Source organism: Cloeon dipterum, chromosome 1 (assembly GCF_949628265.1).
Source record: "Cloeon dipterum chromosome 1, ieCloDipt1.1, whole genome shotgun sequence".
Taxonomy (NCBI): Eukaryota; Metazoa; Arthropoda; class Insecta; order Ephemeroptera; family Baetidae; genus Cloeon; species Cloeon dipterum.
The window spans coordinates 25,740,783-25,756,841 of record NC_088786.1 but is presented as its reverse complement, the minus strand read 5'-3'; the positions used below and the strand labels follow the sequence as shown (position 1 = coordinate 25,756,841).

The following is a 16,059-nucleotide window of genomic DNA, read 5'->3' as shown; positions in this document are numbered from 1 at the left end:
ATTCGCGTGAAATGTATATAAATATTGTGTATCTACAATATGGGGATGAGAGATCACCAGCAACGCGTATATAAATGATAAATAAGTTAGAATCTATTTTAGGTCTGTTATTTTTGATGTGATATAAATAGAGATGGTAAAATATGTCACGTTTCAATTTGAAGAAATAAAGAACGACAGACAACCAGTAAAGAGACCGTTTTCATTTGAGACAATCAGCAATATTTTTATTTGAAAAACCCGTTTTATTCTCGCACAGTATTTACATTTTTCCAGGTTGTTGTCCCGCAAGACAGCTAATAAATTAATAAACACATTCCTCTACAAGACTAATGTTAGTGTTTATAAGTCTTTTGCACTCAAAACCCACTTTCCTGGCAATTCACTGCCAAGACCATGTGGAGATTTTAGGGTCGATCCGCTTGCCCGCTGCGGCAGAGGCTGCGACTTGAGGGAATTTGAATCCCGTCGTCGCTGCTTCTTTGTCGGAGGTGTCTCTCGTCGTACGGTCCTCCGGCCCGGCCAAATCCTCCTGCTGCTGCTGCTGCCCTGATTCAGCGGTCGCCGACGCAGACTTGCGGTCCCAAACCTCCTCGTGTTTTGGGAAAGGCACCCACTCTGATATCCAAACAGGCGTCCAGATTTTCTTCCAGGCGGGCACCTTGATTGGTTTCCAACCGGACACCCACTTCTTGCGCCATGCCGGCTGCCATATCAACTTCTTGCCTGAAATTTTATTTGGTTTAACAATCAGGTAGCCGAGGAAAATTCAATGAAGTCAAAGAGACATTTACTATTAGCCGAAACAGCGTGTATATTTCAATTTTTCTTATATTTTATATTTATGTTACCTTTAATCCAAATTTGCTTCTGGCCTGGTTTCCAGTACTTTTTCCAATAAGGCTTCCAAATCAGCTTCTTCCTCCACAGCTCGTGCGACGTGTATTCCCATCCTTCGTAATCAGTTCCGTGCGTTTTTTCTCCTGGCACCAACTGTTTTACGAGCACTGGCTTGTAAATCTGCAAAATAATTTTACAATAAATTAAAGCAAACCTCATCTTCGCTGTTTAAAATTCGTATAAAAATAGCCTTCACCAAAACGTATTTTTACAAAAGATTTATTGGTAATTTTTGCGACGCTAAATTTTTTAAAAGCTAATCGAATTTTTTTATTTGTCAAATAAATTGTGCAAAAATATGAAACACAACATAAACATTACCTGTTTCCACGCAGGAATCCAAATTTGCTTCCAGTCCGGTTTCCAAGTGGTTTTCCACAATGGCTTGTATGTTTTCTTCCAATGTGGCGTCCAGATCTGCTTCTTGGCATGCTTCCACACCTTCTTCCAGCGGGGCTTCCAAATCAGCCTCTTTTTCCACTTGCCGTCGGCTTTGTGGTTGTGCGGCACTTCGTGGTCGTGCTCTTCGTGCCCGTATCCGTGGGACACGTGGCTGGCAGCTTCTTCGTCGCCGTAGCCTCTGCAAATACGCGTCACGTCATTGCAAACCGTGGTCTAATTTTTGATTTTGGTAATTTGCGGCTTCAAATGAAAGGCACACATGGCCCACTGCTACTTTGAGCTTCAGCGGGTACATTCTGCGCAAATGAACATTTACAATGCGCATCGCGCGTTTTCTCCTAATAGCGAATGACCTACTCACGAGATGATATTAATGCACTCACTCGCTCATCAAAGATTATCTCCCGAGACGAAAAAATTGGATTTGCGGCCAGCATAATTTCGTGAAATCACTCACTATGAAATTTAATTCCCGTTTTGTAGCATTTATGTCAAAACATTTTATAGAAGTTGCACTCAATGAATTAGTCTCGCAAGAATCTTTGGAGAAAGTATAGGAATGTATATTAATTTTTGCTGAAAATCAGCCAGAGCGGTTAACTACAAAAATACTAAAATAGAAATTAAATTCCTTTTTTCAAATGGATTATATTGTTATTTTGGCTGATTTTTGTTAATATAAAAGTTACTATGAACCGATTATTGACACATCAATTCCCTAATTTGCCAAATTTTGCGTACAAACTTTCATTTCATGCTTATATATACCCCAACTTATTGAAATGATTCAACGTTTTAAATATAGCGTATTATGGCTGTAAAATTCATTGGCTACGAAAATGTTTTTAAATGCTAATCTAAGAATTTGGAAACTAAAAATATCAAAGCTTTCAAGAAAAGTTGTGATAAACTGAACGTTAAAATATATTTTGTGAAGTGTGGTTGATCAAAATTTTAAAAACGAATATAAGAAAACCGAATGTGTGCTAAATTTTGGGAAAATGTTGATAATTCCTTACCCCTCATCGTAGCCTCCAACATCATCTTCGTATCCATATCCATGTGGTCCAGCCGAGTAGCCCTCATCGCCATAGTCTTCAGCTCCATCACCTTCACCGCCAAAGCTGCTGCTTCCTCCATAGCCACCATCGCCTCCGAAGCTGCTGCTTCCTCCATAGCCACCAGCACCTCCGCCTCCGAAGCTGCTGCTTCCTCCATAGCCACCAGCACCTCCGCCTCCGAAGCTGCCACCAGCGCCTCCGAAGCTGCTGCTTCCTCCGTAGCCACCAGCACCTCCGCCTCCGAAGCTGCTGGCACCCCCGTAGCTGCTTCCGCCAGCAAAGCTACTGCCGCCTCCATTGCCACCGCCCCCGTAGTAGCCGCCCCCGGAGGTGGAAGCGGCGTCCTCAAATCCGTGGCCGCCGTGGCCACCGTAGCCGCCTTCGTCGAAGTCGTAGCCAAAGTTGACGTTTCTCGTCTCCTTTTTCTCTGAGGCGGCGGCGGCACCATCGTCACCTTTGCCGGGGAACTTCAGGCCCCGCTGCGACCTGAAGGGCTGCGGATCCGCTAGTTTGGACGCCGACGATTCCGTGGGGAAGGTCAGGCTCTTCGACTGGCGCGTGCTGTCGCTCTGCGCCGAGGAGGGAAAGGCGAATCCGCCTGATGACTGGCCTGGCAAGATGGACCTGACAACCTTCACACCCGAGTCGCCGTCTCGTGACGAGTCTTTGGGAAAGGTGAGACTGGAGCCGAGACCACGGCTCGTTCTGGTTACTGACACACCACCATCATTTGGAAAGGAAACGGCTCCGGGGCTGAAACGAATAAAAGTGATGATTTGTCAGACTTGAGAAGGATAATTTTGTATCTGAGCCAAGCCGAGCACGCGACAAGGCGATAATTTTTTGACCTCGGGGGATGGAATCTCCTAGATAAGTGGGATGGACAGAGAAACTTTGTCTGCCTTTAAAATGCGCTGCGTACTCGAGAGAAAAAATTAGGACTCGCTCATAAAATTCGTGCATCTCTCCTTTTTACTCATTCAAAGGCAATTATTTTTGATACAATTTAAATACCGGCCTCTCCGTCTCCGGTGCTCCAAAAATGGAATTTCACTCTTCGCGTGGCTGGTTTTGAGAGGACGGCAGGGAAAAGAAAGCTGTTTGCACCGCTAAATTCTTGAAACAAGATTCCTGTTTGTCCTAAACTATTCGCATTATTTAATTATTTCTATTCGCGGCCGGTAATTATATAATGAGATCTAGCGTGTGGTTGCGAAAAAGAATAATCCGCGACTGGGTTTTAAACAAACACGGATTGGAAAGCAATATGTTAAAAAGAGACGTCTTTGTGTTAACGAGTTGAAACACTTTTACTTGAACTCGTTCTTTCACCGCCCGAAAGGTAGATAAAAGCATAAAACCATTAATTATTAATGCTGTCAAGTCGGCGCGCTCTCGTTTAAAACGCGCATTATTATTGCCATCTGCTTCTATCACACAATCAAAGAAAAATGAACATGAAATGCAGAGAATTTTTGGAGAAATCGACGCGCGTTTCACTCGTGTAATAAATTAAAATGATACTAACCAATTGATATGAAAAGCTTTAAAGAAAATTTCGCTTCCTGCGAGGCTAGTGAAACTAAACCTCACAGATCCAAGAGGATAATATAGACTCTAATCTCTACCAAGGTCACGCAAGGTGTGCGCCAAAACAAAAATAGAAAAATAAATGTATTGGAAAGTCTCAGGGCCAAATTTGTTTACAGAAGAAAACCGAAATGATCAAAATATATTATCGCCAAAAAAAGAGAGAAAAATGTGTGAAGCAACAGTGCAAGTTATAAACATGTAAAAAGTTTCAGGTTGTTTCCTTTTATTGCAAAATTTATTGTCGCTTCCACCGGAACACGAGTGTTTTGTCACTAGACTTCAATAGAGGAAAGAACGAAGTTGCATAATGCACGGATCAGACACTAAGGAAGGATCAAGTTTCGTGCCGCATTCTTCGCGACCCAGTGCCCCTTTTACTTCCTCACGGAGCAACGTCGTTTCCCGGAGATCACATACACGCAATCTCTCAAAGATTGACAAAGCACGCTCACCTGGGTTCGGCCGTCGCTGCCAACGAGAAAAGCGCCAACACCAGCAGAGCCTGTGGAAAAACCGAATGCCAAATTTAGAATCTCGTCGAGACACGGCGAAAGTGCGATGAAATAACCGGCGTTGAAATTCGCGTGGATGCAAAATGAAAGTGTTCAACGGCCAAATACGGACAATTATTCAAGATATGGGCGCCTACGCTGGCAAGTGTTTGTGTGTATATGCTGAACTTTCTTCGCCGGCTGGAAAGTGCGCACACAAGATTATTTAACCTCCGGACGGAGATAGGCCGCGCAGCATCCAGCAACGGTGTCATTTTTGTTAGCACCCAAAGAGAAATGCAAGTGCACGCACCGGGCAAAACGCACGTGGAAAGGTGCGACTCGGACACAGTGTTTGCTCGGCCACACTGACCCACTGCACGCGTAATGAACTCCACAAGAATAGAAATTGGGTCTGATTCTCGGTAAACAACTTTTAGTGGCGCGGACCGCCAAGCAAGTGCGCACTTTGAGGAGTCAACTGCAATTTGGAACCAGTTTTTCATCTTTACAATCACGGCGCGCAGCTCAATTTTGATTTTATGACGATGATCGAGTTATATTTTAAGGAACTGTGTCAGGAGGATGCTAATTTTACTTTCTGCTTCCATGCATAACCTGCGAATTAGTTAAATTTGTATGACGAGCAAGTGGATCAGAAAGATTAGTCTAGAGCGAAATTTAATTGTATATTAAATTAATTGCTTAGTTAATAGGCGTGCGCATTTAGAACGTCAATAATTAAATATTTTCACAAAACTGAAAATAATTAGATTTCAATTTGTATGAAACGTCTTCAATTCAGTTCATGAAAGTTGACATCTTAATCCAAACGAGCGATGCTAGAATTGAAAAACGAGAAGACAAGAATGAGATGTATACGCACCGGTAGGAGAGGAGGGCGTCGGGGCCTCCGCTGTGCTCGCCGCATGATGCCGGAATGAACACCGCTAAGGAGTTCCACTCCGTTATATAGATGTGCATCACCTGGCTGGACTTTCCCTAAGACAATACCTTTTTACGTGGGGTGCGCGAATGTATCTCAACCCTTCCCGTTTTCCTATTGGAAAGCCAGTCCATCTATTTAAGGTGTTTTTTAATTTATTTTGATTGTAAGAACAAACATTAATGACGTTTGATATTTTTTACTATCCATATATAAATTGTGTCATAGGAATTGACTTAACTTGTTTGATTTGGTTAAAAAAATAAAAGAGGCATTGATTGAAAATTCAAACAATGATTAAATATCGTCCACTTTACAATTTTATTTGATTTTCAAACTGCGTAATACTTGTAGGAAGAGAAATAAGTTTTATAAACCAAAAATGCTTTTTTTCTGGGGAAATAAATGATTTTGGGTTTGCGTCATTTTTAAAATAACTCTTTTTGTTGTTGAATTGACGGTATTTTACCGGCGAAAAAATTATGGGCAAGTTTTAATACTTCCTATAGCATCAAGTAAATTAACTTTTAGCAATTTTATTCAAACGTCTTAAGCACGAATAAAACAATTAAACCACAGCTGGAGGGAAATCCAACTATCAGACTGAATAGAAATTTTAAAACAAAGTCAATTTCAATAAAATGTGGTACTTGCAGCAATTAAGAAGCAAAAACATTCAACGAAAGCGAATGCACCGGTGAGTTATTTATTGTTGCCTGACATTGCCAAGGTCCAGAAAGTGTAAATAAACCGGCTGCAGAGTTGTTGCAAGTTCAATGCCTTTTCCGCGTGTCTCATCTCTCTATTGCTTTGAGGCTAGTACTCAGCTGCATTGATTGATTTGTTCGCGGCATAAATGCGTGCAATAAAAACAAACCACACACACACACACACACACACACACACTTCGTAATGCCAATGCGCGGTTTTGATGTTATGCGTGTGAGTGTGCGCGATTACAATTTAATGGATCAATAGCAAATCCAACGCTTTTTGCGTGCACGTAGACCACGAGAATCGCCGTAAGCAGAGAAGTAGGTCCACTGAGTTCTTCTCTCAAATACACTCAGCACAATCGCACAAACTTATCTTCTCTTTGTTGTCCGATGCAAATGTGTGCTGCTTGGAAACTCTCGGTCATGAAAATGCAATCTTCCCGTCACTCTCATGCTGCTTTGTACTTTGTACTGTAGGCGAAAATCATTTGCCGCAGGTCTCCGTGCACCGACCTTTAGCTCTGCATGAGTTGAACTCATCACTCTGCCGGCTCCTTTTCACTTCTCTCTAATTAGAAATGTTTACTTGTTAGAGGTCGTGAGGATAATGGAACTGACGTTTGCCTGAAATAATAGGGCAGTAGTTTTGCCGTGAATTAAATGAAACAGGCACCGCGTATTCCATTTATGGTTCATATAGCACGATGCTTAAAATGAACCTTGCAGGAAGCATCTTACTAATTTGAATATTTTTTTTCTTTAATGGCGTCCTGGCAATTAGTGTTTTTTTAACTATTGTACAAATGAATTGCAACATCGGTTTGCCATAAATTGAATTGAAGATTTAATAATATACAGGACTGTTCGTAGTGCATGATAATATTTTTGCTTTATAGCTGTGTCCCTGATTAAAATTGGCGTTTATATCCAGAAACAGAAATATTATACCTTTCCATATTTTGAGATATCATATAGTTTTTGAAAGTGTGTTGAAATCACATCATGGTGGCGCTGCGCCATTATCAATGCAATAGCCATCTTAATTACCACAAGAACAAATAAAAAAATCGCAACTTTCACAACTGAATAACTGATTAATCTAAACAGCAATCAAAACAGTAATAACTAGACTCATTTTCAGAATTCTAAGATCTTAGAATTAGAGCTTAGAATTAGATTCAAGCCAATGAAATATTCTGAACGAACATTTTTTGTTTAAATAATCACCAAAATCAAATTTAATGCTATTTATACCAAGATAACCACGCTACTTGCTGGTTTGAACCTTTCCAGCATGCGTGATTTGGCTTCACGGGACGAATGTCTAGCGTTTCAATGCAGTCCTCGGTGCGGAGGCAAGTGGCCCTTCAGTGGGCTGGGTCCCTGTGCGGCCTGGTGCGCCCATGTTATCCGTTCGCGGTGTTATTGGGATCCGGGTTTCAGCATTCGTGCCAGTACAGTGCGCGCCCTTCCCGGTCCTTGGACAGGGATAAAAAGAGCAAAAAAAAATATAAAAAACTGATGTAATTTTTTGTCAAATTTATAATTGCCTTCATATGCTTATACCAACAATTTAAACAACTTTTGATGAAAAGGTTTTTGTAAAACAAAATAACTTCAAATTAGCATAAACCCTACTGAAAATACCAACAACTCCAAGTGTAATTCTTTTAGTGATTGTAAAACAAAGTCTCGTTTTAATTGCATCAACAATCCGCCTGAGAGTAAAAATGGCGCTTAGCATAAATCCATATAAGAGGTGATAAGTTGGTGTCGGTTGCTTTGCTTTCCAGGAATACAGATTTCTTTATTAACTTGAGTCTTTATACCTCCATGTATAACTTAATGTATGAATAACATGACTTGGACTCGGACCGGCAATATAAGCATAATCAAGAAATTTCGAAGCAATCCACGCAACCTTAATACATATAATTCAAGTTCGCCATCTCAAATTATTTTGAACTTAAGACCCGGAATTTTTAATGCATGATTAAATTTCATTATGTTCATTTATTGGGTCACATATAGAATCATTTAAGAGATTGGGTATTTAATTACCTTTTTAAAATATTTTAATTAGCAAGGTTTAGAAAGTTTTTCAAAATTAAATGCACTGTTTATGATAAATAAAAAATGCTTTGTTATATTTTTGTTAAGTTCTGGATGTGGATGTATGGGGCACAGTTGCCCTGCTGATCCGTAATAAACCAAAATTTGAATCTAAATACACTCTCGCAGTTTGAACGTAATTCAGGTTACAATTGTTCACATGACATTGAACTTCGAATTGGAGGTAATAGCACAATTCATGGTAGAAAGTGCATTCAGGCATCAATTTTAATATTACCTCCATGATCCGTGACTTTAGGCTTAGGCGAGATGACTATCGCGAACGCATTCATTTTATTGACAATTAATATCCACTGCCAGCGACCTTCATAGCTCAAGAAACGATTATACCGTTCTTATTTAGATTTCTCACGACTAATTCGCTTATAATTTACGTCAGAATAAAGAGTTCTAGAAAAGCATCGTCCAGTAGATATCAGACTTTCAATTTTCTTACGCCTTTGACGCTTGTTTACGTATGCACACGAGAGATTAAAATGATACGATTGTGTATCCGAGCCGAGGAGAAATTGTGTCTCTCTTTTGTGTGTTAACGAATCAAAACTGAAAGGGCAAGCGTAAGCTTAGCTTATACGTTTGGTGAATAATAATTAGGCACGCGCTCTCTATTAAAATGAATCGTCAAAACAGTGCTATTTATGATGTTTTTTTACAATTTTATTCAGAGAGAAACGCCTTTAACCATAAAATATTTCACGTAAATTGCAGAAAAAATGGTTGGCAGTAAAAGGCAGCGACGCGAAAATAAAGAATAACCGCTGGACAGATGCGTGAAAAGTGGGCTGCGATTTTCGCTTGTCAGTGCTCGCATTGTTCCATTCAATTATCTAGCCAAAATTAAAATTGTTATTCATTGTTCAATTTATTTTGAATTTTATACAGAATCCTCTACAACGCTCATCACACAATCCCGGGTGTTAAATGACTTTCCTTTTAATGCTGCACTTGAACGAGTTGTCACAGCGGACAAGTAAATAAACCGCCCTAATTGAACCGGCGTCATGAACTTGGTACATAACCTCCCGTGAAAAGCTGCAGGGCGCGCTGACCGTGGGCATGATCCTGGAGAAAGTAAGTGATGCATAAAATGAAAAGTAGTGAAAGTCCAGGGGGGCGACATTTACTCGCATCTCGTGTGTGAGTCAGATTCTTCTTGCACTTTTATTCTCGCCTCCGATGCCCTTTGAGCTCCAACTCTCTTAACAAGCAACATTCAGTTTTACTTTTCATTGGCAGCGACTGAGAATAAATAAGTTGGCAACTGGAATGTATAGCTGCGCTGACACCGAATAATATTTGATTTAATTGGCGTGGTATTCTCTAGAAGACGAAAGTTAGCGCATCGCATAGGTTTTGGTAAAGGCTAATAAACTCGCATGTGTGTGGTTGTGCGCGGCGACCAAGCTAATTTTTCCTCAACACTGGCCTAATTTTTACGAGTGTGTGTGTAAAAGATGAGCGCGTGCTGGAGGCACTGGATACTTTCACCAGCTCATGGTGCGTGTTTCCTTCGCCAGGTGATGCGTACAGTAAGGAACTGGAGAACCAATTTTGGTAGCAGATTGGAAGAAAGCGCCTCTTTCGGCCGCCAAATTAACTTTCACAAAATATTAACATTTTGCCACTGTTTGGCGGATTAAGCTTTATTGGTTTACGTTTTTCAAGAGCATTATTGAAGAATTATTTCTGTATTTTATAGGGTATTGGTTTAAATAAACAAAATTATTTTTATAAAAAATGTGTTTCACTTTTACTGTACAAGTTATAATACAACTTGACACATACAAATATTTCGTAGAAACAAGTTGCATAAAGGCGTGATTTTAAATGAAAAATATGTTTTACAATAAGTTGGATCAACAGACAACAGGAGTAAAACCCTGAATGCTCGACACACTTCACTTCTCCACTGACACAAACTTTTTGACTTGCTTCAAGCCACGTATCAAGAGCGCCCGGTTATCTTAACATAGCACGTTGAGGTGGATGATAATTCACTTGGAAGAAAGGTTTGTACTCGGAGAAGAAAAAGGAGGAAAATTATTTTTACTAAACTCGTTCGGGGACTGGAATTATTTACAAGGGGTCAGTCAACTGGATTATTTGAAAACTAATTCAGCTGATTGGCTCACCACCAGCCAGACTTGACTGGTTCTGGGTGGTGCACGGGCTCAGGGTGATGGATGGGGATCCAGACCTTCTCCCAAACTGGCTTTGAGACCTTCTTCCAGTCAGGAACCTGAATTTCTTTCCAGATAGGTACCCAGATCTGTTTCCAGTCATCCTTCCACTCCAGCTTCTTTTCCGTCTTCCACTCCTCCTTCTTTTCGGTCTTCCATTCCAGTTTCTTGTCAGTCTTCCACTCCAGTTTCTTCTCTGGCTTCCATACGAGTTTCTTGTCCTGCTTCCAGATGAGCTGCTTGTCGGTCTTCCACTCGAGCTTCTTCTCCAGCTTCCAGATGAGCTGCTTGTCGGTCTTCCATTCCTGCTTCTTCTCCAGTTTCCAGATCAGTTCCTTGTCGGTCTTCCACTCCTGCTTCTTCTCAGTCTTCCATTCCAGCTTCTTCTCGGTCCTCCAGACCAGTTTCTTGTCCACCTTCCAGATCAACTCCTTGTCATGCTTGTACTCGAGTTTCTTCTCGGTCTTGAATTCCTGGACCTTGTCAACCTTCCAGATGAGCTGCTTGTCGACCTTCCATTCCAGTTTCTTCTCGGTCCTCCAGATTTTCTTCCATACGGGCTTCCAGACCAACTTCTTCTTCCAGACGCCCTCGGGTTCGTGGTGCTCATCCCAGCCGTGTCCGGAGCGGTCCCAACCGTGGCCGTGGTGATCATCGTGAACAACTTCGTGGTGTTTGGGCAGAGGCACCCAAACCTTCTGCCACTCAGGAACCCAGATCTTCTTCCAGTCCTCAACCTGAACCTCCTTCCAGATGGGAACCTTGATTTCCTTCCAGATGGGAGTCTTCACCTCCTTCCAGATGGGCACTTGAATCTCCTTCCAGACGGGAGTTTGGATTTCTTTCCACACGGGGACCTTGATCTCCTTCCAATCAGGAACTTGGATCTCCTTCCAAACAGGAACTTGAATTTCTTTCCAGACGGGGACTTGGATTTCCTTCCAAACTGGCACCTTGATCTCCTTCCAAACTGGCACTTGAATTTCCTTCCAGACGGGGACCTGCGAAGCAAGAATGAATTTTAGTTTGCTTACAAAATTAATATAAATAAATAGCACAAAAAAAATATTTTTAAATTTAATAGCCAATGTTTATTTACCTTGATTTCCTTCCAGACGGGGATCTGGATTTCTTTCCAAACTGGGACCTTGATTTCCTTCCAGACAGGAACTTGAATCTCCTTCCAGACGGGGACTTGAATCTCCTTCCAGACTGGAACTTGGATTTCCTTCCAGACAGGGACCTGGACCTCCTTCCAGACTTCCTTCTGGACCTTCTTCCAGTCTGGTTTCCAGATGAGCTTCTTCTCAGTACGCCAAACCTTCACCCATTCGTCCTTCCACACGAGTTTCTTTTTCCAGATGCCTTGGGGCTCTGGCTCGTGGTGGTGATGCTCAACTTCGGGTTTCCATCCACCAGCATCACCACCGCCATAACCACCAACTGCACCACCGCCATAGCCGCCAGCTGCACCATCGCCATAGCCGCCAGCTGCACCATCGCCATAGCCGCCAGCTGCACCATCGCCATAGCCGCCAACCGCTCCGGCACCTAAATCTGCAGCGCCACCTCCATATCCGCCAAAGTCGAGCGATGCGCTGGAAAAGGGAATAAAGTGTGAAAATGGGCGCGTTAAGGCTGTAATTGTTTCCTTTGTTGAGAAAAATATAAAAGAATAGCTACATTGCCCGTGATTATCGCGTAAACAATTAAAACAATGAGCTGCCGTGCTTTCTGATGCAGTTGCCGCGGAGAAAGTTGCACATCAGCGAATAAGACAGAATGCATGAAATGTGTGCAGCTTATCACTCTTTTTCCATTAAACAAAACTAAGCTGCCGTGTCGTTGCTGAGTGTTTGTGTATTTGTGCGCAGTGAAATGTAAATACGCAGGCGAGCAATTACTCATTAATCTCCTTCGCATGATGCCAAAGTAAGAGAAGACGGATGAGTGTGTGCCACTTTTGAAAGAAGTGAAAGAAAAATCGCTAAAAAGCGCAATTAGCGTGCTCTGCAAAATTCGAGCGGGATATGATATTTTGAATGAAATTCTTTTATTAATGCGCTTTCAAATTCCCGCGGTATTGAAAGGCTAACGGTGGAGCGAAACGGGCATAAACAATGGAGGTGATTGTGCGTGTTCGAATTGGCTGCTAAAATGTGAGTTAACATAAAAAATTACAGCGTGCGCGCACGATTAGCCTCTTTGTTTCGTCAAGACCTATGACACACGCGTGTCATGTCGGGAATCCCGCGGCGCTGAGAACTAGATGCCGGCCTTAATGAAGCTTTGTCTAGCTCGGAAGGAAGTGGACTGAGAGTAAAAGGAGACATTTCCGTAGAAAAAATCGCACGTTACTTTCGCACATCCTATATGTGTTACGCTTAATAGAGATATTTAAATTCATAGTTAAATTACTTCTTCCTCTGTCTCACAGCGGCAAATAATTTAGTCGCCACTTTCGCCGCGAAATGCCAAGCTTGGGAAAATATTTGCTAATTATTTTAAGTTTATTGCCTTTCCGTTTTGAGCAATATTCAATTTCACAGTGTGCTCCATCCGTGCAAAAAGAGGTTTACGTGCGTCCGCGAGAGAACGAGACGATCCAGGAGAGTGGCTCGTGATTATGCTAATTTGAAAATTGGAATTCGTATTGAGCGCGCGCGCACACGGCCAATTTGCGGAGATTGCATCTCGGGGAGAAATGCAAGACGAGCGGGGAAAAGGGAGAAAGTGAATTCAATAAAACGATCTGCGCCGGATAATAGATCACCCAACATCTGCGGTGCAAGCGCGACGAGTGTGCTGCGGCAAAAGCATGTGGAAAAGGCGTTTTCTAGAGCACGTTAATGACCTTCAAATCATATCACGCTTTTTAGGCACGCGCCGCCGGCGATTCCAGATTAGCCAAAAGAGAGAAGATCCTTTCCCGCGTAATAAGGATGCGTGAGCACTCGAAATTCGCCGGCCGACCGGCCGGCCACATCCTCGAACCGGAGAGCGATTGTAGGGCAAGGCGGCCACTGCCTTAATTAACACACTTCCTTCCGATGCCGCCAGATTAGAGGCGAATAATGAGAAATCGCTAATTGCGCCGGTGTAACCGCTTCACTTGATATTTAGGGAATGCTGCGTGCGCCTAATTGCGAAAAAATCGCGTGTGCCAGACGGGTGAAAATTTTATTGTTGTTGTCATCGTGACGCGAGTGTGTGTGAGAGACGGTTTTACTTGAGTCGCACCGTCACAGTTGAAAGTTGTTTATTTTTTATGACAACCCAAAGAGCGTGATCTGCTTAAAACAGCAGCCTGTTTCTCACACCGAGGTGTAAAGGTTAGAAAAAGCAAACATTAAACTGGAAAATATGAGTGGTAATTTATGCGGGATTCTTTTACCATACTTGAGTCATTTACACCTATGGAAGCTGGCTGGTAACACTGTGCGTGTTGTTTTAGCTAAATGCGCGCACGCTTGATGGACGAGCATAAAAACATCGCGAGCCTAATCGGATTTAGAGTGTGAAGTTTTTTCTACGTTATTTTTATTCTTCTTAACCGCAAAGCGATTATCAAACAAGAAATAATTTTATCTTGAGCACGAGCGGACCTAGGGCTTTGTATGAAATTTATTTCCGCGTTGTGTAGGAAAAAATATTTTGTAGGTTAAAACGAGGTGAGCGTTTAAAGTACAGTACGCCGCACCTTCTTTGTAAGGTAATTTTGGCATTTTAGGCCAATTAAGAATTAATTACACAAAGCGTCTTTCGGGTCAGAACGGTAATTGCGGACACGATGATACTTACTCTCGCTTGACTTGCTGATTTTCTTTTTCTTTATTTTCTTTAGGTTGTGGGATGGGGTCTGCTGCGGCGATATTTGCCCAGAGCAGTAAGGCGCCTATGGGCACCTGCAACACAAATCAATATTTTAAATAAGCTGCAAAATTGTGCGATCCCGACAGCAGTCGATAAAGCGGCAATATATTTTCATTACTTAGATGGCAAGCTGAGTTAAAAAGAATTGATCCTTCCAGCTATACTCGGGGGTGTTCATAATTAGAAATCGGATGCCAAATCCGGCATCAAAATGTGTCAGTCATTGAATAATTTTTTTTCCGTATTCTCTGGGTGATCACGGAATTTCAATACCGTCAAGTCATGAAAGAAAGTTCCAAATGCAAATGATATAGCAACAACTTTACTGGAAGGCGCAAATATTGCGTGCCACTGAGTAATAAAACGTCCAAGATGAGAAAATTTTGCTCGCTTTGAGAATACTTATCGACTGGTCGTGCGTCAAGATCTCCTCTGCAGAAGCACCGTCGTGAGTTGAATGAGTGAGTCTGGCGTACACTCGACCGACAACGGTTTTCCATCACATGGTCTCAAGGCTGTTTTGAGCGTTTTCGCAGCGAAAATGTGCAACTGGGTGAACTCCGAGGAGTTCAAATTGAAAATGGTTTGTTTTGAAAAGCAAAAGGTGCTTTTCGCGAATAGAATAAAAAATGCATCACTTCGTTGTGGAAAAGCACCGAAAACAGCGAAGATTTGACAGTCCTGTCCGTGGGATGGAGAACACGCGGTCGGTACACCAAATTCACTTCACTAATCACTTGGGCTTGAGTAAATTGCGTAATCCACAGGGCTAACCAAGAACAGGGTCTTCATGTTGCGCGGCGACTACCCTCTGTTCGCCACAGCTCGGAGATGGCTGCTGTTGGGGTGGAAACTCTGCTGGTCGGTTGGCTGGTAGGCTGCAGGCTCTGTGGACCTACACCTACTTTTCTTGACAGACTGATATCAAAATGCGGTATCCGGAGTGCTTTATATACCACAGGTATATCTACAATGCGTATCCCCACTTAGCCGCCGCCGCACAGGGCTGATACTCTCTAATATTTTAGAGAGAGAAAGAAGAAAGAAGCAATCCCCGCCACACATTCGCTCGTTTTTTTTCTCTACCGCCACACGGCCATCACCACTCGCGCGTCCTTCCAATGCTCACACCGTAAAATCGTCCCTCCTGTGTCTTAATGTATAGCAACGTGTGTGTTTTAGTCCCACAAAAGGCGGCGTCGCTTCACTTTCTCTACTTGCCGCGCACCGCTTCGAGAGGGTGGGATCTCTCTCTCCTTCCCGCTGCTCGAATTCGAGCCGTCATTTCACTTGTTCCCGACTGAGTATTGCACGCAACTTTTCTTCGCCGACCCTCATTAGTTGCACAAGCACCCAGCTGATGAACTTGTTGTGTCCCACATGTTTATAAAAAAAATTAATAGACAAATTTACGAAATTTAAACCTCTTTTTAATTGGATGGTGTCTCTGGCTGAGATAGGAAAGCAGCCCTGCTTTGGCCTCAGTTGGCAACGAAGCATTTGCACCCAATAAAATCGCGAACAAATAATATAGGTCAACAGGAACTGAAAGGGTTGAACTTAATTTTTTTAAACAAAACTATTTTTAAAATTTTTTTAATAAAAATTGTATTAACACGTTAAAAAATTAGGAAATATTTTATAAAATTGAGTTTATTAAAATTTTTAAATTAATTAAAAAAATAATTTAAATTTTTTTACTATTTAAAATTATTTTGTTTAATCAATTAATTTATTTTTGTATAAATTTGCATTATATATCAT

The 16,059-nt window shown here is 42.0% G+C and overlaps 3 protein-coding genes across 3 annotated transcripts in view; all 3 read right to left on the bottom strand.

The window, feature by feature from the left end:
* Positions 1 to 5,466, bottom strand: part of imd (immune deficiency) — a 46,499-nt gene extending 41,033 nt beyond the window's left edge. Inside the window, exon 1 of the mRNA XM_065476119.1 lies at positions 5,456 to 5,466. The gene's annotated coding sequence lies outside the window, so the exon portion shown is untranslated. The remainder of the gene's footprint in view (positions 1 to 5,455) is intronic.
* On the bottom strand, positions 200 to 5,446 carry LOC135934398 (uncharacterized). The gene is made up of 7 exons (XM_065476111.1): positions 5,334 to 5,446; positions 4,409 to 4,458; positions 2,533 to 3,116; positions 2,322 to 2,490; positions 1,222 to 1,480; positions 852 to 1,020; positions 200 to 726 (listed from the first exon to the last, which is right to left on the bottom strand). The coding sequence occupies exons 1-7, from the start codon at positions 5,376 to 5,378 to the stop codon at positions 383 to 385; spliced, it is 1,620 nt and encodes a 539-aa protein (XP_065332183.1). The 5' UTR covers positions 5,379 to 5,446; the 3' UTR covers positions 200 to 382.
* A 4,498-nt stretch (positions 5,467 to 9,964) lies between the features above and the next one.
* LOC135934400 (golgin subfamily A member 6-like protein 6) lies at positions 9,965 to 15,238 on the bottom strand. Its single transcript, XM_065476114.1, has 4 exons — positions 15,070 to 15,238; positions 14,224 to 14,327; positions 11,522 to 12,020; positions 9,965 to 11,423 (listed from the first exon to the last, which is right to left on the bottom strand). Exons 1-4 carry the CDS (start codon positions 15,085 to 15,087, stop codon positions 10,371 to 10,373), a joined length of 1,674 nt encoding a protein of 557 aa, XP_065332186.1. The 5' UTR covers positions 15,088 to 15,238; the 3' UTR covers positions 9,965 to 10,370.
* Between the last annotated feature and the right edge of the window lie 821 nt (positions 15,239 to 16,059).

Coding starts and splice junctions, on each gene's coding strand:
- LOC135934398 (XM_065476111.1), bottom strand. CDS start 5,378: ATGCGGCGAGCACAGCGGAGGCCCCGACGCCCTCCTCTCCTACCG. Junction 1,021..1,221: donor GGATTCCTGCGTGGAAACAG/GTAATGTTTATG, acceptor ATTATTTTGCAG/ATTTACAAGCCAGTGCTCGT. Junction 727..851: donor GAAGCAAATTTGGATTAAAG/GTAACATAAATA, acceptor ATAAAATTTCAG/GCAAGAAGTTGATATGGCAG.
- LOC135934400 (XM_065476114.1), bottom strand. Junction 12,021..14,223: donor AATCAGCAAGTCAAGCGAGA/GTAAGTATCATC, acceptor TCCCTTTTCCAG/CGCATCGCTCGACTTTGGCG. Junction 11,424..11,521: donor CCGTCTGGAAGGAAATCAAG/GTAAATAAACAT, acceptor CTTGCTTCGCAG/GTCCCCGTCTGGAAGGAAAT.